Source organism: Lygodium microphyllum, chromosome 18 (genome assembly GCF_053477565.2).
Source record: "Lygodium microphyllum isolate KBCC chromosome 18, Lygodium_microphyllum_v1.1.10, whole genome shotgun sequence".
NCBI lineage: Eukaryota > Viridiplantae > Streptophyta > Polypodiopsida > Schizaeales > Lygodiaceae > Lygodium > Lygodium microphyllum.
In genome coordinates, this window is record NC_141152.1 from 122338340 (window position 1) to 122363816 (window position 25477).

Below are 25477 nucleotides of genomic sequence, written 5' to 3' on the forward strand. Positions count from 1 at the left end.
ATAAAAACACGCTTTTTGAGACTTGTATTTCAAGGTTGAGAGACCACTGACGCTCTTTCTTGGTCACTGACGTTCCACAACACAACTACCATCCTTTGCAGTCCAACACCATCACTCCATCAACATCTTTCATCAAACCCCATCCCCTTGTCTCATAGAATCAAACATATGAACGAGCAACAAGAGAAGAGAGGAGAGAGAAGAGAGGAGAAAGAGACTAAGAAATCAAAATTTCATTTCCTTGATCATATTTCACATGCTTACAGTCAAAATCTTACTCTTGGCATGTAAATCATATCTCCATCTGTCTCTCTTAATCGAGGTGTATTGAAGGGGCATAAATCCATCCAAAAATGGGACGCAAAACAAAAAACATCCATTCCTATCGAGCAAGAATTTAGATATGTTTTCTTCATTTACATTTCATATCATATCATATCATTTATTAAATGTCCACTTTGAAAAAACCACTTTCATACTACTCTGCAAGGGTTTTCAACCTGTTTAGAGGGGCTATAAACCTTGATCCCATCGCGCACTTTCCAACTCTAGAATCACATAGCTACTTTAGAGCGCTAAACCTTGCGGGGATTAAACGGGAGGTCAAATGACCTTCAATCGACGAAGAGAAACTTGCGTTGGATTCATAGTGTCAAAATCTACCTAGAATAGCTCAACCATCCACTGCCATTCAATTTTGTATGAAAATTTGATCCTTGATACCTCCTAACCACTTTTCCGCTCCAAGAATAGGCTCAAACACTTCAAAAACATGTCTCAAAATCCAGCTCTCAGATACTCATCTACATTCATCAACTAATCACACAAGTCTTGAATTTTGTTAAGATGATCCTGTATAGCATCACCTTCGTCCATCTTCACATTTTCAAGTTTCTTTTTGAAGAAAGAAATGTCTCATTGTTTCTAGCAAACATTTGCTCAAGTGTAAGCCATGCTACTCGTGAAGAAGTAGCAGACTGCATATGTAGGATTATGGACCATTGAATTGCCGCAGTAAGTGACAATATTTAGGCATCTGGAGTGTCCCAAGCCTTCTGTGCAGTAGTTCTTTAGGGTAGTGGTTGAGCTCGAGCTAGCCTCTAACCACGTTCTCTTTGGGAAAGAGAGGTAGGAGCCATAACTCCAAGATGGACTTCTTCACCACTAATATACTCCCAAAGATTTTTAGCAACGAGCACATTCTTCATCATGAAGGACCACAGAGAATAGTTATTGCCATCCAATATAAAGCAATTATTTCATTTAGAAATCAATCCTGTATTATAGTAAAAATATCTAGACTATAAGTGGTGATATCTTGAAAAAAATCAGATCGGTTTACCATACCGGCCAACTATAATGCCTTAAAATGGCATGCTATAAAAAAAACAATGTTAGTTATAGTAGAAACAATGCCTATTTTAAACCCTGGCAAGAATTAACCTCTTTAGATACATAAGTGAATACATCACTTTGTCCTTGATTGGCCATGATAAATCTCACTCTTCCAAAAGATACAAGAGCAATAACCAAAGCTGGATTAAAGAAAATTTGCAAATTTCCAAAAATTACAGCAAACACCAGGCCATAATTAACAAAACTATCATACTTGATCACTACAATCCAATGTGCAAAATTTCAGCCAATTTACATTGGCCAAAAATGCAAAACCCTAAAATTTTTTACCCAAATTCCAACAAATTTCTGCAATTTTTGCACGAAGGCACCTGTTGTAGCAGAAATAGACTTTTCCTTGTAGAAGCCCCTTGTTCTATCTCTGATTTTTTGAATGAAATGATAAAATATACCTATGATAGCCGAGAGCAAGCCGAGAACGAGCCAAGCTTGAGCTGTGGTTGCCGGAAGTGCAGGTGGAACTGCCCGAGCTGGAAGAGCTGGCGGCAAGCTAGCAAATAGGGCATCACAACTATATAAGGCGGGTGGACAGGGCAGAACCGGCGGCACAGCCTTGTGGTGGCAGACAAGCTGCAGGTGGCCACTGGACAAGGTGGTGGCGGCAGTCTTGAGAGGCTGCAGAGCAGATGGCGCTACTAGCGTCACCTAGCAGGCGGTACTGCTGGTGCAGACGATGGCGACGGGGCAGGCTGCAGGCAGCACAGCCTGCTGTGTGCTGCAGGGCAAGCAACGGCCTGGACAAGGTTGCCCTATAAGGCACAGGTGTAGTGCTGACAAGCCTGCTGGCGAACTGGGCTGGGCAAGTACTGGTTGGCCATAGGCAGCAGCTCCTGAAGAGTTAATTTGGAGCTGGAACGGGCGAGCTTGACAAGGCTAATGAGAGTCTTGCAGCTGACGGAGGCTGACCTGACGAACCTCGAGCTCTGATACCAAATGTTGAAGATGGAGATGGCAGCACCAAGCTCAGTACACAAAGTGAACAGTAGAAAGTGAGTGAGAGTGTAGACACAGCTCGACACACGATTAGATTCAAAGTGTGTAAATGAGTACAAAAGCACAACCCTTTAGGGTTGTGTAAGCGCCTTAAGGTCCGTTCCACGAAAGTGGGTAATGTGTGATAAGTGACTGAACGTGTGTAACATAAATACACAAATAAAAAGTAATATGACTGGGGGAAAAACATCTCTTACGGAGAGTAAAAAGTGCCCCAGTGTCCTACTGTGGATCACCCACACCCCTATGTGAGCGTAGGCGTGAGTAAAACCCAACATGAAAAGCATGGTTTGGTCAAAGAAAAGAAACTGCATATTGAAGAACACACATTTAATGATTAGGAGGAATATCGGCCCTTCAAATTCAATCTAGATGAAACTGTTAACTATTAACCACAAAAATCTGTTGATTACATCTGCTGCATTTGATTGTCAATCTGTGGGCTGTAGAGGAACATCATCCTTAGGCACCTAAGGCATCAAGGGAGCTAAAAGTTTAAGAGGGCAAGTCTCTGATGCCAAATGTTGAAATTGGAACAAGTGATGCTAAGAAGAAAAATAAAATGAAAACAGTACACAAATTATTGCCATAGATGGCAGATCTGTTATTAGATGACTCAAAAAAAACTACATGAGCCTTTTCGATAGACATAGATTGAAAGCTGGGAAACACATCTCTTTGAAGTTTGGCCTGGTTCTTCAAGATAAAAGCCACGAAGGTGCTTTAGTCTTTGTTTGTAGTTTTGGCTGTTTTCCAGGTGGAGTTGTATAGAGGGCAAGCTCGAACGATCTCAATAACCAACCGACAAACCGTTGGCTGGGCATGCCCAAGCACTCAACGCTATTCAACTGCCTTCCACTGAGGCACAGTAAATCTGTGATTCTTAATGAATTTCAAGAAAAGGCAGGAGTACTTTGGTTGAATACCATGCTTAGGTCCATGAGGCCACAAAAAAAGCTCCAAAACTCCTCGCCTGGCATTCACTGCAGGCACAAACTGCATCCCAGTTGCTCTTTCCAATGCTGATGGTGCATATTGCTATCAAAGATCCACGACATAATTAATGTTCACTCCGTAACCATGTCCCTGCTCCCACATTGAGTTTGAAAACAGTGTTTGGTTGGCCCATGACAAGATGGCCCCTTGCCTGGAGACCAGCAATCCTCAGCAACACTCTGCAACCAGGGCTTCTCTCTGCAATACTGCTCCACCAATTCAAGAACATTCTTGAGTTACAGTAGAAACTGCCATGCATCCAAGTCAATTTGAGTGTGAATCAACAAAATCAAATAGTGCAGTTTCAGTATTGTCATCTGCTGGCATCATATCTTCAGCTGAACGATTAGTCAAGCAGAGTGTTGGGCTGCAGTGCTGAGGTCTATCCAAAGATGGTGGAATATTGAACATATTTCCAAAATCTTCTGGCAGTGTTTTCTCTCTTTCATCTGCCACACCAGGACTGGTAAACTGTGTACAAATAGATATGGAAGCTTCTTTCGGAGCAGTTACAGTGGATTTTTCTGCATAGAAAATTTGCAGTTAGCACCAAGTCAATATTATAAGAATATAGCACCAGAATTTTCTCAGCAATTCTTAATCATACAAATACACCAAAATGGGAGAGAGCACGAGTCTTTTTCATTGAAAATGCTGCAGATGTTTGTACATAGACAATGGGCAAGCAGCAAATCAAATTCTCTGTGCCAACTCTCCCTTTCAACTTTTCATCTGTTCTATACCTTCTTGTTTCAATCTTTTTACATTTATACTTGTCATAGTGATGCAGACCCCTAAATGCTGTGTAAGTTTCCCAAGTGCTTTTGATACATCTTTATAACCCTGACACTCCCAGATCTTGTACCTTAACTTAGTTGCATCACTAACCTTGGAAGTTTAATGATGGAGAAGAGTGAGATGGTAACCTTCTCATCTTGTTCTGCAATTCAAAAATAATAATTTAGATGCCTTACAAACATGCACCTACATGTAAAACAAAAGAGAAACTTTTCGACCATATTGTAATAAATTGAATATGGAAAATATGGAAATTAAGAAGTGTGAAAGAAAAAAAGGTACCTTTGCCTGATCTTCACAAAACTTTACTGCTTCTGCTATGGTGCAAGTATGTCCATGCACTAGATTATATGCCCAGAGCAAAAGCTTCCTGGGAACACTTAGATCCACACCCACCAAGGGGCAAGAGGATGGACTTGAAGAGAGCAACTCAGCCGATCCAGAAGGTAAAAGAAATAAGTGGATCCCTGAAGGAAAGGGACCCGAGCAATCTCTATAGAATATGTAAGTCTGTCTCAATAAAGTAGATGCTTTATCCATGTTTTCTGTGATTGCCTGCTTTACTTTAACTGCTGACATGGCTAGCAAATAGCTATTTTGCTTGGAAGTATCAATTCCTTCCTTAACTTCACAAAAACTAGACGAATTGCTCATAAGCTCTTCAACTTGCAGGTCTACCACCAGCTGATCATAGGTATCTGAAAGGAAAATGCTGCTCTCAGATTCTGGGGAAGCACTTTCTGATGATAGTGGTGTAATTGTGGCAAGAGAGACACAGAGAGCTCGGCACCATGCCATTGCTGCATGTTTAGAGACTCGAGCACATTGCTCATTTACCAGCTTTGAGGCTTTAAAACGCTTTCTTATCTTTTCATTTACAGACTCCAAAACATCCACCTTGTTATCCCATTCTAAACCCTGTAGATGGCGATGGATATAGCTGCAAATGCAGAGAAGCTCAAATGTTAGGTTAATCATGACTTTTCTAAGACAAGCTGGCATTTAGCAAAGATGATATTGAAAAAGGCGGTTGTGAGCTTCAAGTGATCTGGGTTTGAAGGATAAACATTAGACCACAAGTTAGCTAATTGCTATTGCCGATTATGAAAATGTGACTTCTTACAACATCTTACATGTGCTTTGAGGGATTGTATGGAATCAGCCCTGAATCCTAAGATGCAGAACTTGTGGTGTATGGCTGTGGATGATAAAACTGCAAAAACACACTAAAAAGGCCAAATTTCTAAGTAATAATAAGAGGAGTATATGCATAGCAGAAAGACACTTTTTTCTTCAAAGAATCAAAAATCCTAATGAGCACCTCAGAAAACCTTCTGGAGGTAAAGTTGCAAAAAACTTAGAAAGTCTTGTATAGGACTTGAACAATACAATAATACATCAAACATAAGGAAGAGAAGTCTAGTACAAGGGCTGAGTAAACACTAACCCTAAATGAGATGAGACTCCAAGTAGAAGGTGCCAGAATACCAAATACAAAGAAAGGCATCGCTCCTCCTCATGTGCTCAAAGTCGCACTCTAAACTCTCCAACTTCCCACAGTGTCTAAATAACCTCTGTCCGAATTCTAGAGAGAGTCTCATCAGTATGTAAGTCTTGCATACATATTGTATGACTACATCTTGCAGTTCAGATGAACCAAGAAAAAATGATAGTGATCAGCTCCCATTCGTGACAAAATCCTCAATTCATTCTGTCTGCAGGAAGTCCGGAATGTGAATCAAGCTTGACTGCTGACCAGAAATAAGAAAGTACTGGCTCCTCCAAACATCCTCATTTCCACATGTCAAGCACATGTCCAGGACCCAAGCTATTCTTCCCCAAGTCACAATCATCATCTCTGCTGTGCCATGAAGCCTTTTCACCCTTTCTTTAGTTCACCTAATGCAAGTATCTAAGCTTAAGCTTAACTCAAATGGTGTGTAACTATCCTTGAGGGCTCTCCTCCATACTTCCTCGGCCCTAGGATGGCCCTAGGACAAACCCTAGGACAACCCCACAAGTAGTGTCATTCTGTCTCCTTGCCTCTACACATCTGACACAAACTACTAGGAACTTCCCATAACCAAGCCATGTGCCAACTGCCAAGCTCCTATATGCTACTAGCCATCAGAAGAGGGAAATCTTCCTAGCTTTGAAGCTATTACCCGATCTCCTCCAAAAATCAGCCCAAAAAGTGAAAAAGATGTTCTGTTTAAACTAATGTTTGGTGGCAACTGTCGGTGCTCTGATCTTGCTCATCTCAACCCTCCTCCCCAGTCTGTTAGTATATCCAAAAAATAAATATTTGAGGTATGTCCAAGGGATCCCTCCATACCCATTTCCTTTTTAGTTTCTTGAAGAGGAAAATTTCTATTAACCTTGGCGAAAATCCCCCTACCGGATTGGTTGTCATACAACCATCATATTTGTGATGTATTCAGTTGCTCTTTACATGGCCAGCTTTTTGTACTCTATATTCTTATCTCGGACTTTAGTGTCCAACCATATGAGGGGCTAGGTGAAATAATGTGTGGGAATCGCATGTCTGCATGAAAGCATCTCTCCTTGTCATCCTCTAAAAACCATACTGCAGCCTCCCCCATTTCTCGTAGAGAGGATGGATGATCTCTATCAAATCCCGAAAGAGTTTGTGCAATAGAAACATCCTAGAGATCAATAGAATGGCTATACCTCCTCGTAGTCCAAAATGTACCAAGCAATGATACAAGCAACCAGTTCCCATCTATGAGAGCATCCACGATTCCACTCTGTCTACAAGTAATTTGGAGTAAGGATCCTAGTCGAATGCTTGAGAATGATAAGAAAAGTGTGGCTTGCCCTTTAAATGCTCCTATCTGCATGTTGGGCCTGTCTGTGACCCAAGGACTGCCCCCAAGTTGCCACAATAGACTCTAATGTGCCTCAAAGGACCATCCGGAAGACTCTCTTCCACACCTCCTGAGCTCCAGGACAATCTCATAGGTAGTGCCTCCAAGTTTCCTCTAGCTCATCACACCTTGGACATGCCACTAGGGCCTTACAATACTAGAGCCATGTACCAACCACTATGCTCGTATTAGCTACTAGCCATAGAAAAACAAAAATCTTCCTAGAACATGTTAATTTCATGTGTGAGCTGAGCTGTACCAGCTAGGACAAGAAGCCCCTGCTTGCTGACGAAACATGATGTGGCAAACCAGTATTGACTTTGGAGCAAGATTGTGCACCACCTGTGGAGATGACTGCCTGCAAACCTACCACCTCTCTCTCCAAAAAACCTGCTGCCTGCTGGGTTGCCTATCCACAACCTAACAACTCATTGCCAACCACCAGTCAACATGTTCTTCATCCACCTGATCACCAACAGCCAGCCTGCCTATCCACTTGTTCATCTGCCTATTTCCTTCCGGACTTCAGTCACCTGCCACCTTTCTTCCTCTGCCTTCCACCCTGATCGCTATTTGCCTACCCCCCTTTTGCCCCCTGCCACTCTACCCACCACTCTCATCTGCCACCTATTCATGCCCCTTCAGCCCACCTGCCCATCATTCCTGCAGCAACCACCCAACAGTCCGCTCCGCCTCCCTTTTAGTCTTGTGCATTCCCCCACCCATCCACTTGCCCTTCGCTAGTTGCCTACGAAGCATCTGTATCACAAAAACATGGAGCTAATGTTTCACTCGAGATTTCAGCCAGACCACCGCCACTAAGAGGCTCCAGTGCAGTCCCCCCCGCACATATATGGCCGATGATGTCCCATCAATTTGCTTCACTCTAGACATAGAGCTAGCACAAGGGAAAGGCAATAACAACCCAAACTAACAAGACTAGCGATGGGCAACGTAACTCCCAATTAAGCCTAGAACTAGGTGGTGCATTCTGCAATCCTCTTTGCCATCTTCAAAGGGCACTCTTGTGACCTCTTCCTAAATGGAACGCAACAGAGGCAATAACAACACCCAATCTAACAAGACTAGTTGTGAGCAAGGTTCCTAACCAAGCCTCGAATTGGGTGGGAGAATGTACCCAAGAAAAACAGATTTTGGTAGCATTAGCAAAAGGAAGGCATTTCACCAATGAGAGTTGATCTGAGGCCAAGAGACCCCTCCCCCCCCCCAACACAACCCCCCAAAAGAACACGTAGACCTCAATCCCCCATGTTGCAAGTAGGCCCTCCTGTCAAAAATAACAAGTATGCTCTGATACCATGTCAAAATAAGCAATAGTGCAGAGAAACAGTAGGGTTTACAAGGAGTAACACAAAGTGTGTATGGTAAACACTAAGAGAGAAGAGAAGCTCAGAAACACAAGAAGAACACACTGATGATGCACTAAATCATGCTATGAGAAGAAAAGTTGATACAATGAAGCCAAAGCTCAAAAGATAAGTACACTATCCTGTCTGAATCAGGCGGCAACACCTGTGGTCTAGGCAATGGGCTATCGAAGTAATCACTCGAACGTGAAAGACAACTATCGAGGGAGTGAACCGCAATCCTCTAATTCCATCGAAGATGTGGAAAATGATCACCAACTATTAAGGGAGTAAGAACTGCAGTCCTCTAATGCCAGGGAGTGACCTAGGTAGCAAAACGCAAAACCTAGAGTGTCGGAGCCATCAAACATAGGGAGAGCAGCCCAAATGCTGACACCAAGTGGATAACGATGACGCCAAATGAGTCAAGCTGCAAAAACGCAAGTCCAAACAGCCTCTGTGATAAACGAGTGACACCAAGTGATGGAGGAGGAGCCAGGCTGCAAAAACGCATATCCCAACAGCCCCTAAGATAGAGCAGTGATGAAATAACTCACACTCAATGATGAAGACTATCCCCAAAGGCAAGGATGTTGAGGCCAAGCTAGAGATTATGATTTTAGGCAAGAAGACGGCCTCCAGACTGAAAAACATAGGTGAAGGTGGGGCATAAAGGAGAAGGGTGTTGACACCAAGCAGGTGATGGTGACATTAGGTGGAAGATGCCCCAAGCACAAGGCATGATGATGGAATAGAGCACTTGAAGCAAAAGAGGAAGGGTGAAGGCAGCCACGAGCCACAAACCACAATGTCCTCCTGAAGGGATGTGAGAGCAATGGAAGGGGCTGGTGAGAGAAGAGAAGGGTGTCTGATGACGGAGGAAGAGGGATGAAGAATGATTGAAGAGTGAGTTGTGGTAATGAAAGAAGTGAGTGCCTATTTATATGCATAAGCTGTCTAGGGTGGCGCACCACTGTGTGGGTGCCCATTGAAAAAGTGGCCAAAATGTAGACATCGGCCCTTTATGGGGCTGTTAGTGTGAAACCCTAAATGAAGTGCAAAAACTAAAGAAGTGGTTTCTCAACACCCCCTCTCAAGCCCAAAAAGGAATGAAGAAAGAGGAGTGAAGAAGATGTAGAGGAGCCCGAAGATCCAAGATTTCCACCTGAAAGGTAATCTGTAGTAAGAAACAATAGACGAGATAAATTGGAGAATCTGACTCCACCTCGCGAGAGAAGCCACTAGCTCCATAATTCCCTGCTAGAAGGAATTCGAAGGACTCGTCACCAAGTCGCGGCTGAACCACCAAGGCCCCGATCTAAGTGGTCTTTGAAGATCTTGGGTATCAAGAGAAGAAATGACTACTCTAGTACAGCCATCTCGAAAGAGTAAATGGTGGATGATGAACTTCATGATGAGTAGATAGCCGCCCCTGAGGGTGGAGGTGCAAGGGGCCCCTCAAAAGCCGAACAAGTAGAAGCCCCCTCTCTCAAGGGCAAAGAGAGTACATCCCCCTCTAAATCCCCCTTTGCAAGAGAGGAAATTTGAAAACTCATGGATCACACATTCCAAATCATCTAATGACAAAGGAAGTACAGTCGATCATGCCGAAGAAGGTGGCCTCTCGAACAACCTGAGTAGTCGAGGGTGGGGAAAGGTGAGGCTTATGCTAAACCAAGGGTGGATAACGGTCGTTGTCTCTTGGTGGAGCGAACCGCGGAGCCAAAGTAAAGAAAGGTGTCAAACAATCACTATCTCTTGAAGGAGCGGACGGCCGAGGAGACGATAGCGGATTGCGGTGGTCATGAGGAGGCCATGGTACCATTCGATCCTCCTGTGGCTCTAAAGGACTTAGTGCACATCAAATGCATCTTACTGCCTTGAGCATAAAAATCTAAAAGCTAGTGCAGAATAAACTTTGTGGCCCAAAAGGGAGAGGTGGCACAACGAGTGCCTGGGGGTAGACGCATACACTCCAGCGGGGGAGAGAGCAAAGGTCCATGTCGGCAAACATCGGTGGGGGTTCCGATGATGTCAAAAGAGGAGCACCAAGTGGTTTGTCCATCAGCCTATGGAGAAGTCATAGAACCAAAGTGTCAACCTGTAAAAGGGCAGGTGGGTGAGAAAGGAAGAGAATGATATCTCTATCTCCTAGTGATGTAGCGGAAATGAAGGGAAAAATCAGTGGATGATATTGAACCCGCAATCTATCTTTGACTTCTTTGATGAACAAGATCTTGAGCTCTCTGAGCTCTCGCACTCTGATACCATGTCAAAATTATGAGGTATGCTCTGATACCATGTCAAAATAAGCAACAGTACAAAGAGACAGTAGGCTTTGCAGAGAGTAACACAAAGTGTGTACGCAAACACTCAAAGAGAAGAGAAACTCAAAAACACAAGAACACAATGATGATGCACTGAATCATGCTATGAGAAGAAAAGTTGATACAACAAAGCCGAAGCTCAAAAGATAAGTGCATGTCCTATATCAATCGGGCGGCAGCACCTGTGGGAAATTTGCAAAGTGAAGGGAGTAAAACGCAATCCTCCAAGCAGTGGGTTATCAAAGTAATCACTGGAATGTGAAAGACAACTATTGAAGGGGTAAACTACAATCCTCTAATGGTGTCAGAGATTTGGAAGATTATCACGAAGTGTCGAGGGAGCGAACCGTAGTCCTTTTATGTCAGAGAGTACCCTGGGCAGCAAAACGGAAAACCCAGAGTGTCGGAGTTATCAAACGTAGGAAAAGCAGCCCAAATGATGACGCCAAGTGGATAATGATGACACCACATGATGAAGGATGAGCCGTGCTGCAAAAAAGAAGGTCCTAACAACAGCCTTTGAGACAGATAAGTGACGTCAGGTGATGGAGGAGGAGCCATGCTACAAAAAACGCACGTCTCAACAGCCCATAGTTGCTTCCGTACATTGTAAGGATCTATCAGTACGGTACGGTACGATTCGTAGGTACTATACGGTACCTATCCATACGAATTCGTACGTTAAAACACGCCTATTTCGGCCACCTTGCCTGCGCGTCCCACGTCACACGTTTCCTGCGCCCCCGCTTTTACTCTTCTGCTTGCATGGCACTTTTTGGGGGATGGGAAGCCTTGGATACCTCATCCCACCCCCTTTTCCAGCCATGCACTCCCCTCCCCAGCCCTCTTTGGATTCCTTCTAGCTGGCAGCCCTCTCTTTGACCGTCAACCCCTCTTTGATTGTTTGAACTTTGACCCTTCTCTCATCTACAAAAGCTGCTCCTCTCCTCCATGCTTCCCCACCAATTCAGCCAGCACTTACCATTCTCATCTTCCTCTCTTGGATCTTGATTATTGAATGGACTTGTGATTTGTCATTCTTGAATCTCACCTCCCATCCCCTCTTTTCCGCACCCTATCAAAGCATTTGCCATTCTCAAATCTCATCTCCCATCCCCTCTTTTCCCGCACCCTATCAAAGCATTTGCCATTCTCATCTCCCATCCCCTCTCTCTCACTCTTGCTCTTTCAACTTTACCCCAACCCTTGGGCCTCTCGAGTCTCCCTCCCTTTCAACTTTCAAGACTCAACTTTCAAGTATCAAGAGTCGAGACTCAAGCATCTCTCTCTCTCTCTCTCTCTCTCTCTCTATCCATCATCGGCACCATGACTTATGAGAAGCACAAGGCTTTCAATTTGCATGTAATCCATGTGGAAAGGGACACAAAGAAGTCCAACTCCCACCATTGGACATGCAAGTATTGCGGGAAGCGCTATACAAGTGGTGCAACTCGGCTTCTCCAACATCTTTCCAAGACGGGGGGGGCAAGTTGCTCCATGCAAGGAGATCCCTCAAAACATTGCGGAGGAGATTCTCGCCAAGATGAGAGGGGGATCCACAAGAGGAGGAGGAAGTGGCTTATCAGCACCAACTCCTATGCCTACTAACGAGGAAACATCTAATGTTAAAAGACAAAGAGTGGAGGCTCATACGGTGTCGGAGAGACAATCCTCTCTCTCTCAAGCTCCCGATCATGTGCGTGGATCGGTTGCCTTTCTTAGAGAAAGGCAATGACTTGCGAACATTGAAATTGCACGCACGGTGATTGAGTGCAATTTTGCATTCAATGTCCTAAAGCAAGAGCAATGGAAGAAGATGGTAAAATTCATTGCCAATGTGGGTCCATGTGAAGGATGGACCGGTGTTACATACAATGACATGAGGATCAAAAAGATTGATGAAGAGAAGGAGAGGATTCATAGAGCCCTTAATCCTATTCGGGCCGCATGCATAAAATATGGTTGTTCCATTCTCATCGACGGATGGAATGATCGTAAGAAACATGGCATCATCAACATACTCGACTCATGTCCACTCGGCACTTACTTTTTGCGGGCCGTAGATACCGGCAAGAGGGGGAGAAAAACAACAGGTACATTCATCTACCGCCACATTCGACAAGCTATCATTGAGATATACATTGCAATTTTCCTTTTAAATATGTTTCACTTTCTTTCATTATGATGATATCATGATTCATAATTGAAATTTGATTTATGGCATGTGCGTAACTATCTATCTCGCTATTCTAATAATATCTCGATTCTCTCTTTCCCCCCAAGCGGCAATGCCCCCAACCCCCAGCCCCCATCTCTCTTCATCCTTGAATCTTGAAAGTTTAAAGTTGAAGCTTGAAACTTGAAAGGCTCAAGTTTCAACTCTCTCTATACTCTTTCTCTCTCTAACCTTCAATTTCCAAGTATTGTTCGTAATAAGTATACTTATAATTGTAAAATGTGGTTGTAGGAGTGCCCCTCGAATGTGGTGCAAGTTGTTACCGAGAATGCATCGAATTGTCAACGCATGGGCTGTTTGCTTGAGTCCAAATTCCCTACGATTGTGTGGACTCCATGTGCAAGTCATTGTTTGGACTTGCTTATGGAGGACATTGGGAAGCTCAAGTGGGTGAAGAGGGTGGTCCACAAAGCTACATTAATTGTCACATTCTTCACGGTAAAGGTAAAGGTGCTTGCGATGTATCGTGATCATAGCACACTGGAGTTAAAGAAGCCTTCTTCAACTCGCTTTGCTTACATGTGGTTATTGCTGGAGCGCCTTTATGAGGTGCGGTCCACCTTGTGGCAGACAATGGTGTCCACTCTATGGAATGAGTGCGATGAGCATGAGACACAAGCCAAAGCCATGCAGCACTTGTGCCTTAATGAGCAGTTTTGGCAAAAAGTCCATGTCATTGCCATTGTTTTGACTCCCTTTTAGAGGGTGTTACGTATGAGTGATTGTGAGGGGTCCACCATGGGCCTTCTTGTTTACTTCTTTAGAGCGGCATTGATGGAGGCATGTGCTTGTACAGTGATCACAGAGACACAGCGTGCACATGTTTTAGAGAGAGCAGAGAGGAGATGGGCGTGGATGCATAAGCCCATCCATGGTTTTGCTGCATTGGTACATCCGGCCTACAAGTCACCGGCGCTCATGGATGATAGAGAGTTCCGTTCGGATCAGCTTGCTTATTTGACTCATGTGGTCCCTGTGGATGACCACAATGCGGTGTTTGAGGAGCTAGGATGCTACACAAATCAGAGAGGGCATGTAGCTTTTGCTTCTTCCACTTGTTGGAAAGGAGAGTCACTTGTGAAGCCTTTATTTTGGTGGCAAAACTTTGGATACGCACTGGAGACCCTTCAGCCCTTAGCCATGAGGATCCTTGCCTAGGATTGCTCTTCAGGTGCATGTGAGAGAAACTGGAGTCCCTATTCTCTCATTCACACAAAGATTCACAATCAGCTTGGCACACGACAGTTAGAGCAGCTAGTCTATTGCCGCACTAACTTACGCATGATGAGAGCTATGATGAGCATGGGTAGTTTACTGTTTGAAGCAGATAAAGCTTAAACACTTAACCATAACATTTAAAATTTAAAATTTGTTATTTTAACTTTTAAACTTTGAACTTTGAAGTTTATACTTTACAATTTAGACTTTAGCATTTATAATGATCAATCTTACATGCATCATTGCATTGTATAGGTGAATATTGATACATTCAAGTAAAAACGACACTCTTCCAAGTATACATAAGGAGGTGGATGAGGAGAACGAGATGATTTTTGCAGAGCTCTATAGAGAACTTATAGCAACAAATACTTGTGGCACTCACAGTCAACGTACTCGTGGACGAGGAGATGGTCACTCGACGCCCTCCATCATCGAGGAGGGGTGGTTCGAGTGACTTGCAGACATATGTAAGGCGGGGCTCTAGTAGCTCACATCATGTGTCTTATGATGGCATCTCCCCCTTGCCTACACAGCTACCACCTAGGGATTTGATGATGATGGTAACCTCATCAGTGAGGATGAGTATGAGTGTGTCTCATCATCGGATGCCGAGGAGTCATCTTCAGACTCTCTTGATGAGCACTCACATGGTTCTGATGATGATGATGATGATGTTGATAGTGATGCCTCATCATAGATTCATATGACATAGGTCTCTCTTTTTTTTGTATCAGATATACTAGACTGTAGTTGTATCGCATGTTTTGCGCAGCCCATGCAACCACGATGGTCACTCCTTGTATTCATCTTATGCTATAATGAAATGGCAATTTCCGCTTTAAACATGTATTCTATGATCTATCATTTAATGATTTATGGTTTTTGTTATTTAAAAAATCATCTTAATTTTTTTTCGCACTAATATCCTACCATACCTTATAAAATCATAAGGTACCATTTAGTATCGTATTTTATTGTACTGTACCGTATCATAACTTTCGTACCTGACAACTATGCAGCAGCCCCTGAGATAGACGAGTAATGAAATCACTCATGCTCAGTGATGGAGACTGTCACCAGAGACTAGGATATTGATGCCAAGCTAGAGATGATGATGCTAGGCAAGAAGGCGGCCTCCACACTGAAAAACGCAGGTGAAGGTGGAGACTGTAGCAGAAGGGTGCTAATGCCAAGTAGGTGATGGTGATGCCACGTGGAAAACGCCCCAAACGCAAGGCCTGATGATGGAATAGGACGCTTGAAGCAAAAGAGGAAGGGTGAAGGCAGCCACAAGCCACAAACCGCAACGCCCTTGTGAAGGGGTGTAAGGGTAGTGGAAGGGGCTGGTGAGAGAAGAAAAGGGTGTCTAATGACGAAGGATGACGGTGAGGAACAGATGGAGAGACTCTTCGTACAAATGATTTTTCAAAAGGTTTATAGTAAGCCCTCTATACCGCATGAAATTTTCATAGCAAAGATGGGAGCACCACCTCTAGTGACAAAGTCCCTCTTCCAAGCAATGACTTTCTTGCATAGGCTTTGGACCTTGCCAAGACATAGATACTCCCAACTCTTATAGGGGGATAATGAGTGTTGGTGTGCCCGGACAGAGACATGGGTACAATTACATGGATTAGACATGGATCACCTCCCACCACTACAGTACAGCTTGGATTGCCCCCACTTGGAGCTTGGCTAAGAGAAGCTGAACCACATCATCAGGATGGACATTATTCAAATACACACAGCCAAGACATGGGTGACACCCGTTGAGGATTTGGGGACAAATATGGCTTTCTACTGGAAGCATCTTCTACACATATCCCCTAATGTCTTTGTTGTCTACCCAAGGTACATGGATGCACAAGAAACCGTTAAAGTTAATTTACCTTGATGAGTGGTAAATCATCTACACCATCACTAAATGGATCAAAATACTATTTTCTTATTGTGGATGATTTTTCCCACTACATGTACCTGTATTTCCTAAAGGAAAAAATTGAAGCCTTTACCTACTTGCGGTTGGTCCAAATTAGAGGAGTGCCCGCATACAAGCACAAGACCTTAGGAACCATGGTGCGTTTCTCTCCCATGTTAGCAACAGCTTCGCATTCAGTGCCAACTCACCTCTACCAACTTCCCTTTAGAAAATGATGGAGTGTAGAAATTGGACTATCATGACAATGGCATGTGCTATCAGAGCGCCTATGGTCAAAAGCTGTATATACCTCTTTAACTTGTGCTTGACAATGGCACTCTCTAGAGGAACCCCCTTCAAAGCATCTAAGGCTCTCTTCATTCCATTTTTCCCCTTCATGTCTTCGACTGTCATGCATGCACCCACATACGAGATCACAAGAGAGATAAGCTCATGCCCTCAACAAAGCTACTTATCTTTAAGGCTACTCTTTTGATGCTAGGCCTATTGTTGGCATGATCCTAGTATGAACAAGATTGATTGGAAGATACATGGTTATGAGAGGGACATTGTGTCAAAGCTTGAGTCTACACATGATGATCCTTCTACTTCTTTTTCTACACCTATTATGCCATCAAAGCTATCGACATCAGACCTACCTACAGAGTCCTCTGCTCAATCATCCTAAATGGCATACTACCATGGAGATGGAGCATGAAAGCATTGACCAGAATGGGACTTTGACATTGCTCGATTGTCAAAGTGATAAGGTCATAGATACAAAGTGAAAATTACTATCATAAGCTCAAAGCTGATTGGACCTTAGATAAATACAAGGCCAATTGACTATAAGAAGACCTTTGCTTCCACTACATGATTGACATCCTTCCATCTTTTACTAGCCTGCATCTCACCATAAACGACCAATTTATCAAATGGAAATCAAGAGCGTCTTTCATGATGGATTTTTGAATGAGGATCTATGTGGCCTAGCTACTAGATTTTTCACTTTCAGGCTATTAAAAAAAGTGACTCAAATTTTGAAAATCTCTTTATGGGCTGAATCAAGCACCTTGGTTCCTTACAATGGATCACTTTCTAAAATCTCACGGCTTCTATTCTTTCCCTTATGATCCAAATCTCAATGTATGATCTATACCAAAGGAGATCAGCCAAAGGATCTATTCCTCCTCTTTATGTGCTACTATATGTTCATAATCCACTCATCACAGGCTCATCCAAAGTCACAATTTCCCATCTGAAAGCACAATTAAGCTCCACTTTCAAGATGACCAACATTGGCTTCTCACCTATGTCTTGGGCATCTAGGTGTGCAACATTCGAGCGTATCATTGTATCATAGCAAAAGTACTTGTGGCCACCCCACTAAACCCTATTATGAAGCTAAGTAAAGACTGACACTCCTCCCTTCAACGGGAATAGCTACTATCAAGGGGTAGGAAAGCTTCTTTGGCTCATTCACACAGTCTCTACTTCTAGATATCTTATTGTACCTCTTTGTAAGAAATTTATCCTCCTAGTCATAATGTGACATGCATAGAAAATCTTCCCCAAGAAATATCAAACCTCTTTGAGAATGTGGCCAAAACTAGAGGATGCCTTCTCTTCTCTTCAATTGTGATCGATGGTGACTAATGAAGGCCAAATGAAACAAATCTCCAAGCTCTAATGATGGCAGCTGCAAAACTAACCCAAAACTCCTCCCTAGAATGTGGCTAGAATTTGAACTCAGTAGTGACTAACGACAAGAGGTTGTATTCTCTTCTCTTCAATTGTGATCAATGGTAGCTGATGAAGGCCAAACGAAATCATAGCAGCCAGAAACATCAGAAATGTTTAGAAACGAAACGTCGAAAACGTGTTTCGTAAGTTTCTTTCAAGAGGGGGTAAAATAAGAAACGCGGGTTTTTTTACATAGGGATTTCTAATAGTTTTGACTGGGAAAAGAGATTCTTTTAAACAAAGAATGGCTAATTGAGCTTGAGTGATAATAGATTCAATTGAGAATAATACATTATACGTTACATATCCATTATCCATTATTGACTTGTCACTTATGTCAAAGTTAAGCTATACGATGGTTTATAACTCAAAAATTATGATTCATACATATCACACAAAGAATATTGAAATTAACATGTAAATAGCCTATCTATAATATCGACTGAGTCAAGTTGCAACATCATGATTCTCATTTCAAAACAAACTGATAAAATGTCAAAATCAAGAATGAATCATAATATATCATAAATAACTCATAAATGAGACTAAAGTCGTATAATATTCAAATCTCAAGACAAGAATAGATACTAGATTGACAAAGTCCAATAACTAAACAAAATCACAAAAAAATCAATCTCTCATCCAAAATCTTGAGCCCCCACGAGCATGTTTAACATTGCCCATTAGTTTTTGTCAAAAAAATCATGCTTTGGATTCCAACTCACCAAAAAAATTAAAAAAAATGTTAAAAACGCCCACGTTTTTTACTCTCAGAAATGTTTCGTACTTTAAGAAACGTTTCGTAAGTTTCAAATTCAAAGAAACACGTTTCTTAGCTACTATGAATGAAATAGATCTCCAAGCTATGATGATCGCAGCTGCAGAACTAACTCCAAAACTCCTCCCTAGAGCCTTGATACTGATTTGCTAAAATTCTAATGAATGCTAGGGCGTTGTAGATATAGTAGACTATAGCATCCATAGCACTAGTTTCTTCCAAGACTCCTCGCCAAAAGAAGAGCCCTAACAATGAGCTTCATTAATAGGCTATGCTTTGGCTATCTGGGTCTCCCCAAACCTCCTCTAGATTTGGGCAGAGTGATAACATCTCGCACATTATCGAGCTCCCGACCGACACGCCACTGCCCACGCCCCCGCCATCACAACCGTCAAACCCCCCTCCCCCTCTGACTTGCGTTGCGCCCCCCCGGTCCCTCTTGCCTGCCACCGCCGCCATCGCGCTGCCCCCCCCCCCCCCCCTCCTCAGCACTTCGCTGTCCCCCCACCCTCCTCGCCACCACGCTGGACCTACGCCCCTCCTCGCCAATACGTTGCCTCACCCTATGGTCTCTCGCCGCCTGCCTCCTCTGCACCGTCTCCTGTGCCCCCCCCCCCCTCGGGGCCACCTACACCCCATTTGCAAGATAACCCCCGCCCGCCGCCTTCATCCATCCACGTTGTCCCCTTCCCTCCCCGCCCTAGGTTTTTCTCCCCCGCCACCCCAGGCAGACATTCCAACACCTCCACATTCAGCGACACCACTCTGACCCCCAAGCATGCACTAGCCTTCACCCTGTGGATCCAGGACCCCCAACTGTGTGGCTCCAGCCTGACGCAATCACACGTGCTGCCCGATGCCTCCACCGCCGACGAAATAGAACCCCCCCATCCTCGCCATCACAATCCCCCCCCCCCCGGTTGCTCCCTCCATTTTTGCAACAACAATACCCTCTCCTCCGGCAATCAATGTGTTTGGTAGGTTCTCAGAAGGGATGCGCAATGGAAACCTCTGGTCAAATGCCAATGCATTCTACGAGTGTCTCCCAGTCAAACACATTGCGCGTAGTCCTCTCTGAGGAATAGCTCTTAGCAGTCCGGGCCACAGAGCTGGAGCTAAAAGAAACAACGATCTTTGGTCAGGTCGTAGAACACTCCTCGTCTAGGGCTCAGCTTCGGGACTAGCTTCACTCCACGCTGCATATTGGCACAGCGTAGATCGTGGAGGCGATTCTCATGGGGCAAGGAATCTTCATGGTACGACTCACCTCAACAGACACAGCCCAAGACTTAGTGGCCAGTTCACCCTATGCCTCCACGATGGGGGTCATTTACATGGTCCCTTGGTACAATGGTTTCACAGTGGAGGCATTCGCACTCCACAATAATTTCCTTAGACACCCGGTTATCCTACTCTTCCCCGGACTTGCAATAGAGTATCGTCAACTTGTGGAAGACTTTGGGCGGCTCTTCGGCACGGTCTTTCCCGCCTCTTTTGCGGACACAATGACAGACGCAAGAGTCCCAAAGGTACGGGTGGCAGTGAAAGAGACAAAGAACATACCACAGTTTCTAGAGATTGAGGTAGGCACACACTCCTTTAGGCAGTAGGTTATTGTGACGGGGTAGCTCAGGCAGTGCCTGTGTTGGCATGACTTTGGGCATCTGGCAATAAAGTGCCCGTGCTTTGGAGCCAAGGCAGCTTCGCCGACAGGTCCACAGGTGAACGGGGATAGCTTCACACGGGTCCAAAGACGACAGGGACCGTAGGGGGAGCCGCAACCAGCCCCTAAAACACAACCACGGCAATAGGGAGCAGAAGGGCGAGTGTCGCTCCCCCGGTAGAACACCACACTACCCACTCCTCGCCGCCCCACCCGGCACAACCACAGGCCTACACATCCACCCCCCACAAAGGCATCACAAGTGACCTCACCCGAGGGCCCACATCCCCCACCCCCTCACTCCCCCCCTCCCCATGGCTCCCCCCCGACCCTAGCCCACAACCCCCACCCTCCAGAGCTACCGGCCCTCCCCCACAATTGCCATGTGCCTCCGACCATCCCACCAATCCTCGATCCTCCCCCTCTCGACCATCCCCTCCACCGAACAATACCCCAATCCCCACCCAACACAAGCGTCCCCCCCTCCCCCCATAGAAGGTGAGGACCCCCATACACCGACATCCTCCACTCACTGACAGTCTAGCCCCCCCCTCCCCACACAGCCACCAACTCTTCCATCCATGTTGTGCATCACACTTTCCCAAGACAGGCGCAACTGCTACCGCAGGAGTTCTTTCGCAGTGGGCCGTGGTCTTACCTGAGAGTTAAGGAGCAGAGAGAGTTTCCACCACCCCTGGAGGTGGGAATCTTCGTGGTACACAAGTCAAGGAGCGGCAAGGTCCATCTACTTGCACCACCAGATGGACCAAACTACGCTTTTTTCCTTCAAACGTCTCACACACGAGATTGGACGTCGACCCAGATAGAGGAGGTGAAGAGCCAGGTGGCAGATCACATCTCCCAATGGATGGGAGAAGGTGGATTGGCACTCTCAATGGCCAGGTTGCATGATGGACATTAACTGGTAGGCTGGGGTTGAGGTCCCACATCTGAGCATTATCTTTCGAGCCCCTCCACAGTGGAGAGCCCCAATAGATGTGATCGAAAGGCCCCTGGCATAGACGGCCCGTTTCTACCAGTGCACAGAGTCTTGCCTCTCAACTTGGTTGATAGATGCCCTAGTGGTACCACCAAGCACATCCATCACCCCCATGGTCCACCCAAGGGCTACCATGGGGGAATGGAGCTCACCGTCCAGGCTGGCAGCGAAACGTATCCGCATGCTTCATACCTCCTCTTCCTCATCAGGAGCTTCCACACCGAACAGATGTCTGTTCGGTTAGTCACAGGTATCTCCATGAGTTTACATCTTCCATCCTGGAATGTGAACAGTCTCCACTATAGTGGAGCATGTGGTTCCAGGAAGTTGATTGTTCGGCAGGAGCTGCAGCCTACCCTTGCCCGGACCGATCAACATCTTACTTATACGGGAGCACAAGCTCACTCCCACCCAGGCCGAGCGAGTAGGGAAGGTACTCCCAAGCAATTCACACACTTACTGGGAGCACGCCATCGGTGCCCATGGCAAGAGTGGAGGCGTATGCACCTCTATTGGCCCAAGCCTCGCCGCTTGTGTACAAGACCACGCGACGATCGTAGCAGGGAGGGTTCTATGGATCAGATTGGATATTGGGGACTCCTGCCTTGGAGTCCTCAATGTCTATGCCCCTACTGAGATTAGGGCATGTAACAGGTTCCGAGTGGAGATCATAGCAGGACTCCCAAAGGTGGACTCCTAGATCATTGGAGGAGACTTCAACAACCTGGAGGCCTTAGAGAACTAGCAGAGCAAAGGCAGAAACTACGATGGCATGGGTGGGGAGGAGCAACAGCCATGGGAGGTCTTCCTACTAGCAGTAGGAGCACGTGATGCTTAGAGAGACCCAGCTTTCCACAGGAGGGAGAGATCATTAGACTTCTCTTGAGGATACAGGCAACTAGGCGGAGTCCTGCTGGAGCGGCAGGACATGTTCTATGTGGGAGAGTGGGAATGCTCTCGCAGAGTCCAAGTAGGGCAATTGGCGAGCACCACTTTGTCCGATCACTGCCCGGTTCTCTTGACACTTGACCCCCCACCATCTTCCCTAGACACACGATCCTGTCGGATCCCTGACTCGATCTATAGGAGGGAGGAGGTGAAGAGACAGATTGAGCAAATTTCGACTAGGGAGTGGGGCAAGAGAGACTGGATCACAGAGGAAGTTGCACAGGTCCTAGCGAAGTTGAGCAGTATCTACCAGGAGGCAGCCTTACAGGCTAGGTAGCAGAGCTAGGAGGAGGAGAGAGCACTCTGACAGGACCTAGCAGCCATACAGAGATTACTACCAGAGGCACCGGGGGATCCCATTCTCCATGCATAGGAGGTGCGCGCATGAGCAGCCATTGCCCGCCGAGAGGACAAGCACTCGGAGTTCTCATTCCGAACCTCAGTAGCGTTCTGGGCGCGAAAAGGAGACACAATATGAAGGGAATTTCTCCAGGTGCATCAGCCCCGCACTTCAAGAGAGCAGATACACAGTCTTCGGGATCAGTATGGAAGGACACATTCTAGCCCAAGCGAGGTGATGGAGATTGCCACCGACTACTATATGCGCCCTTTCCAAAAGGAGACAGCTTCAGCTAGAGGACAGCGATGTAGACACTAGGTTTGGGACCACGTCCCATCACTTGTCACAAAGGAGATGGGACACTCCCTCCTAGCCCCCTTCACAGAGAAGGAACTAGAGGAGGTTTTCCATACACAAGACGGGCAGAAGTGCTCGGGAGAGGATGGCCTCTCTAAGGCCTTTTTCACTACCTACTAGGAGGTGGTGAAGAACCCCTTACTGCTGGCCTTCCAGGACATTTTCACTTCTAGATGGATGCCAAGGAGTCTTTCGGCACGTCTTATCAGTCTCCTCCCCAAAGGGGGAGACCGATTGGAGCTATCCCAATGGAGACCAATCACCTTGTTGTCATTGGCCTATAAGGCATTGGCAAAGATGATTGGTAGGCGACTCCGCCCTGTGCTTCCAAACATCATTCATGACACACAGACAAGCTTTGTCTAGGATAAGAGCATCCTTAACAATGTCTTCACTTTCTTTGAGGCGACAGAGCGGGCCCAACACAATGGTCAGGGATTGGCTGTACTACTCCTGGATTTCGAGAAAGCCTATGATAGGGTGGATTGGGACTTCTCAGAGGGCACTATGGTGAGGTTGGGCTTCCCCCAGGCATGGATCTGAGGGGTCTCAGCACTTTACAAATCGGCTACCAGCAGGGTTCTCATAGGTGGCAGGCGAGGGGAGGAGTTTCGACTAGAGATATCGGTCCCCAGCAAAGCTACCTCTCCTGGCCCCGTACCTGTTCCTACTCTTTGCAAAGGCGATGTCTCACTTCCTTAGGTCACGTGTGAGCGGATTACACAGCCTCCGACTTCCAGTGAGAGAGGAGATGGAGCTATTAGACTCAGAGTATGCAAATGATATAGCACTCTACGTAGAGGACGATGAGTTAATGCTAGAGAGAGTGAGGCTCGCTCTCGAGGTGTTCTGTACTACAACGGGAGTGAAAATCAACCGGCAAAAGTCAATTGGTTTCCTTACAGACCCAGACTCTAGCACGGAGTGGAGCATTCACTTGAGATTTAGATGGGTATGCAGAGGGCAAACCGTCCGTTACCTAGGGTTCCAAGTGGGACTCAACATCACTCCCGCCTAGCAATTTCTTCCAGTCCTCGACTCTATTCAAAGGAAGTTGACCTACTAGAGTACCGCTTGCCTTTCCCTAGTAGACCGAGCTATGGTGGTTAACCAGGTCCTCCTAGCGACGGCTTGGTATATCGCCTCGTGTTGGTGCTTCGTCTTGTCATGGTAGTATAGCTTCGCCACCTAGTGCGGAACTTCCTTTGGGCTAGGTCAGACGGCTCTAAGGATTCCCGAGCCAAGGTGGCATGGGTGACCATCATCCGGCATCGGTCAAAGGGAGGGTTGGGAATCATAGATCCAGAGTATCAAAGGATGGCTCTCTTGGGCAAGCTAGTAGTTCGTGGCCTCACACCATGAGGGCAGACCTGGAAGGTCCTATTGCAGGAGGGCTCCAGGAGTGTAGACAGAGGCTTGGCGGTGATTGGAGGCCGTCCCTAAGATGGATCTTCACAACAGCCCAGATCATTCATGGCCAGAGGTATACAAGATGGACCTGGGGTGTTGCACCGGGCATCAGGTTGCCAGAGAAGAGTGGAATTGAGGAGAAGGGAGATAGACGCAGCTATAACTCAGGAGTGGCTTGCCCCCCGAGACGAGAGCCGGTAGAGCCCGGAGAGGTATGGGCCGCCAAGTTTTCACCAGCAATTATTCCCCTACAGGTGGCAAGTAGAGTGGGAGGTATCCCACATGGGACTTTCTTCACTGTACAGGAGGGGGGGCATCTGGCTCTTGACAGAGGGCAGCACGATGAGGGAATAGTTGTCCTTCCATGGAGGAGGATTCAAGTGGTTGGCCTTCATGGGAAGACATGGCGGCTGGACCCTTATGTCTTTTGGGAGGAGCTAAGGGAGTGGTGCCTCTAGATTTGGGAGGGCACGCCACTTGATGAGCTAGAGTGAGATTTGAGAGAATGGCTATGGCTGGCCACTGTAGTTGCCAAGAAGCCACCGAGGTTCCTGGAGTACACAGCCAGGATTGGCAGATACATATTGATGCAGGACGACATGGATTGGGTACCGTCACACAGCAGGCACTAGGCGGAGCACAGCATCACAAAGGCTTTCCGACGGACCTTCTGGCCCTGCCTATGGGATAGCTGGAGGTCAAGGAGGGCATCGTATTTCCTATGGTTGGTGGCACATGGAGGCCTAGTGGTGGGGAGTTGGTTAGCCCAAATGCAAAAGGAGGGAGATCGTAAACACTGCACACAGCAGCCTCTGAAGTCCCCAAACCACTGCCTTTGGTCATGTGAGGTGGCGCAGCTCGTGTGGAGAGGAGCATGCCGCATCCTCCGCCATATAGAGACATTCAAGACTATGAAGGTGCCCACTCTTTGGCAGCTCCTATTTTGGAGTAGGGTAAGGCATGTGACTAAACTACTGATCTAGTTGAGAGCTCAAGTCCAAACCACTAGATTCTTCACTAGTAAACAAGCATGGGTCACGACAAAGAGCTTAATTACTTGATGCAATGGTATTTGATT

General features: G+C 45.9%; 2 protein-coding genes across 3 annotated transcripts in view; one reads left to right on the forward strand and one right to left on the reverse strand.

Annotated features, from left to right (window-relative positions):
- Window positions 1-2758: 2758 nt before the first annotated feature.
- Window positions 2759-25477, reverse strand: part of LOC148021323 (Tetratricopeptide repeat (TPR)-like superfamily protein) — a 127708-nt gene continuing 104989 nt past the window's right edge. The window contains exons 17-19 of one of the 2 annotated variants that reach the window (XM_087699195.1): window positions 4486-5143; window positions 4294-4345; window positions 2759-3929 (exon numbers count right to left, since the gene is read on the reverse strand). In XM_087699195.1, the coding sequence (XP_087555321.1) occupies window positions 3670-3929; window positions 4294-4345; window positions 4486-5143 (970 nt within the window). In that variant the 3' untranslated portion in view covers window positions 2759-3669. Of the gene's footprint in view, window positions 3930-4293; window positions 4346-4485; window positions 5144-5336; window positions 5430-25477 lie in introns of those variants that run through there. The other variant, XM_087699196.1, reaches the window with a different exon arrangement.
- LOC148021324 (uncharacterized) lies at window positions 12602-13723 on the forward strand. The gene is made up of 2 exons (XM_087699374.1): window positions 12602-12928; window positions 13256-13723. Exons 1-2 carry the CDS (start codon window positions 12602-12604, stop codon window positions 13721-13723), a joined length of 795 nt encoding a protein of 264 aa, XP_087555500.1.

What these genes read in the sequence shown, in the direction of transcription:
- LOC148021324 (XM_087699374.1), top strand. Translation starts at nt 12,602, where the DNA reads ATGGTAAAATTCATTGCCAATGTGGGTCCATGTGAAGGATGGACCGGT. An exon ending in CTATCATTGAGATATACATT is followed by an intron (nt 12,929 to 13,255) that starts GCAATTTTCCTT and finishes TGGTTGTAGGAG; the next exon opens with TGCCCCTCGAATGTGGTGCA.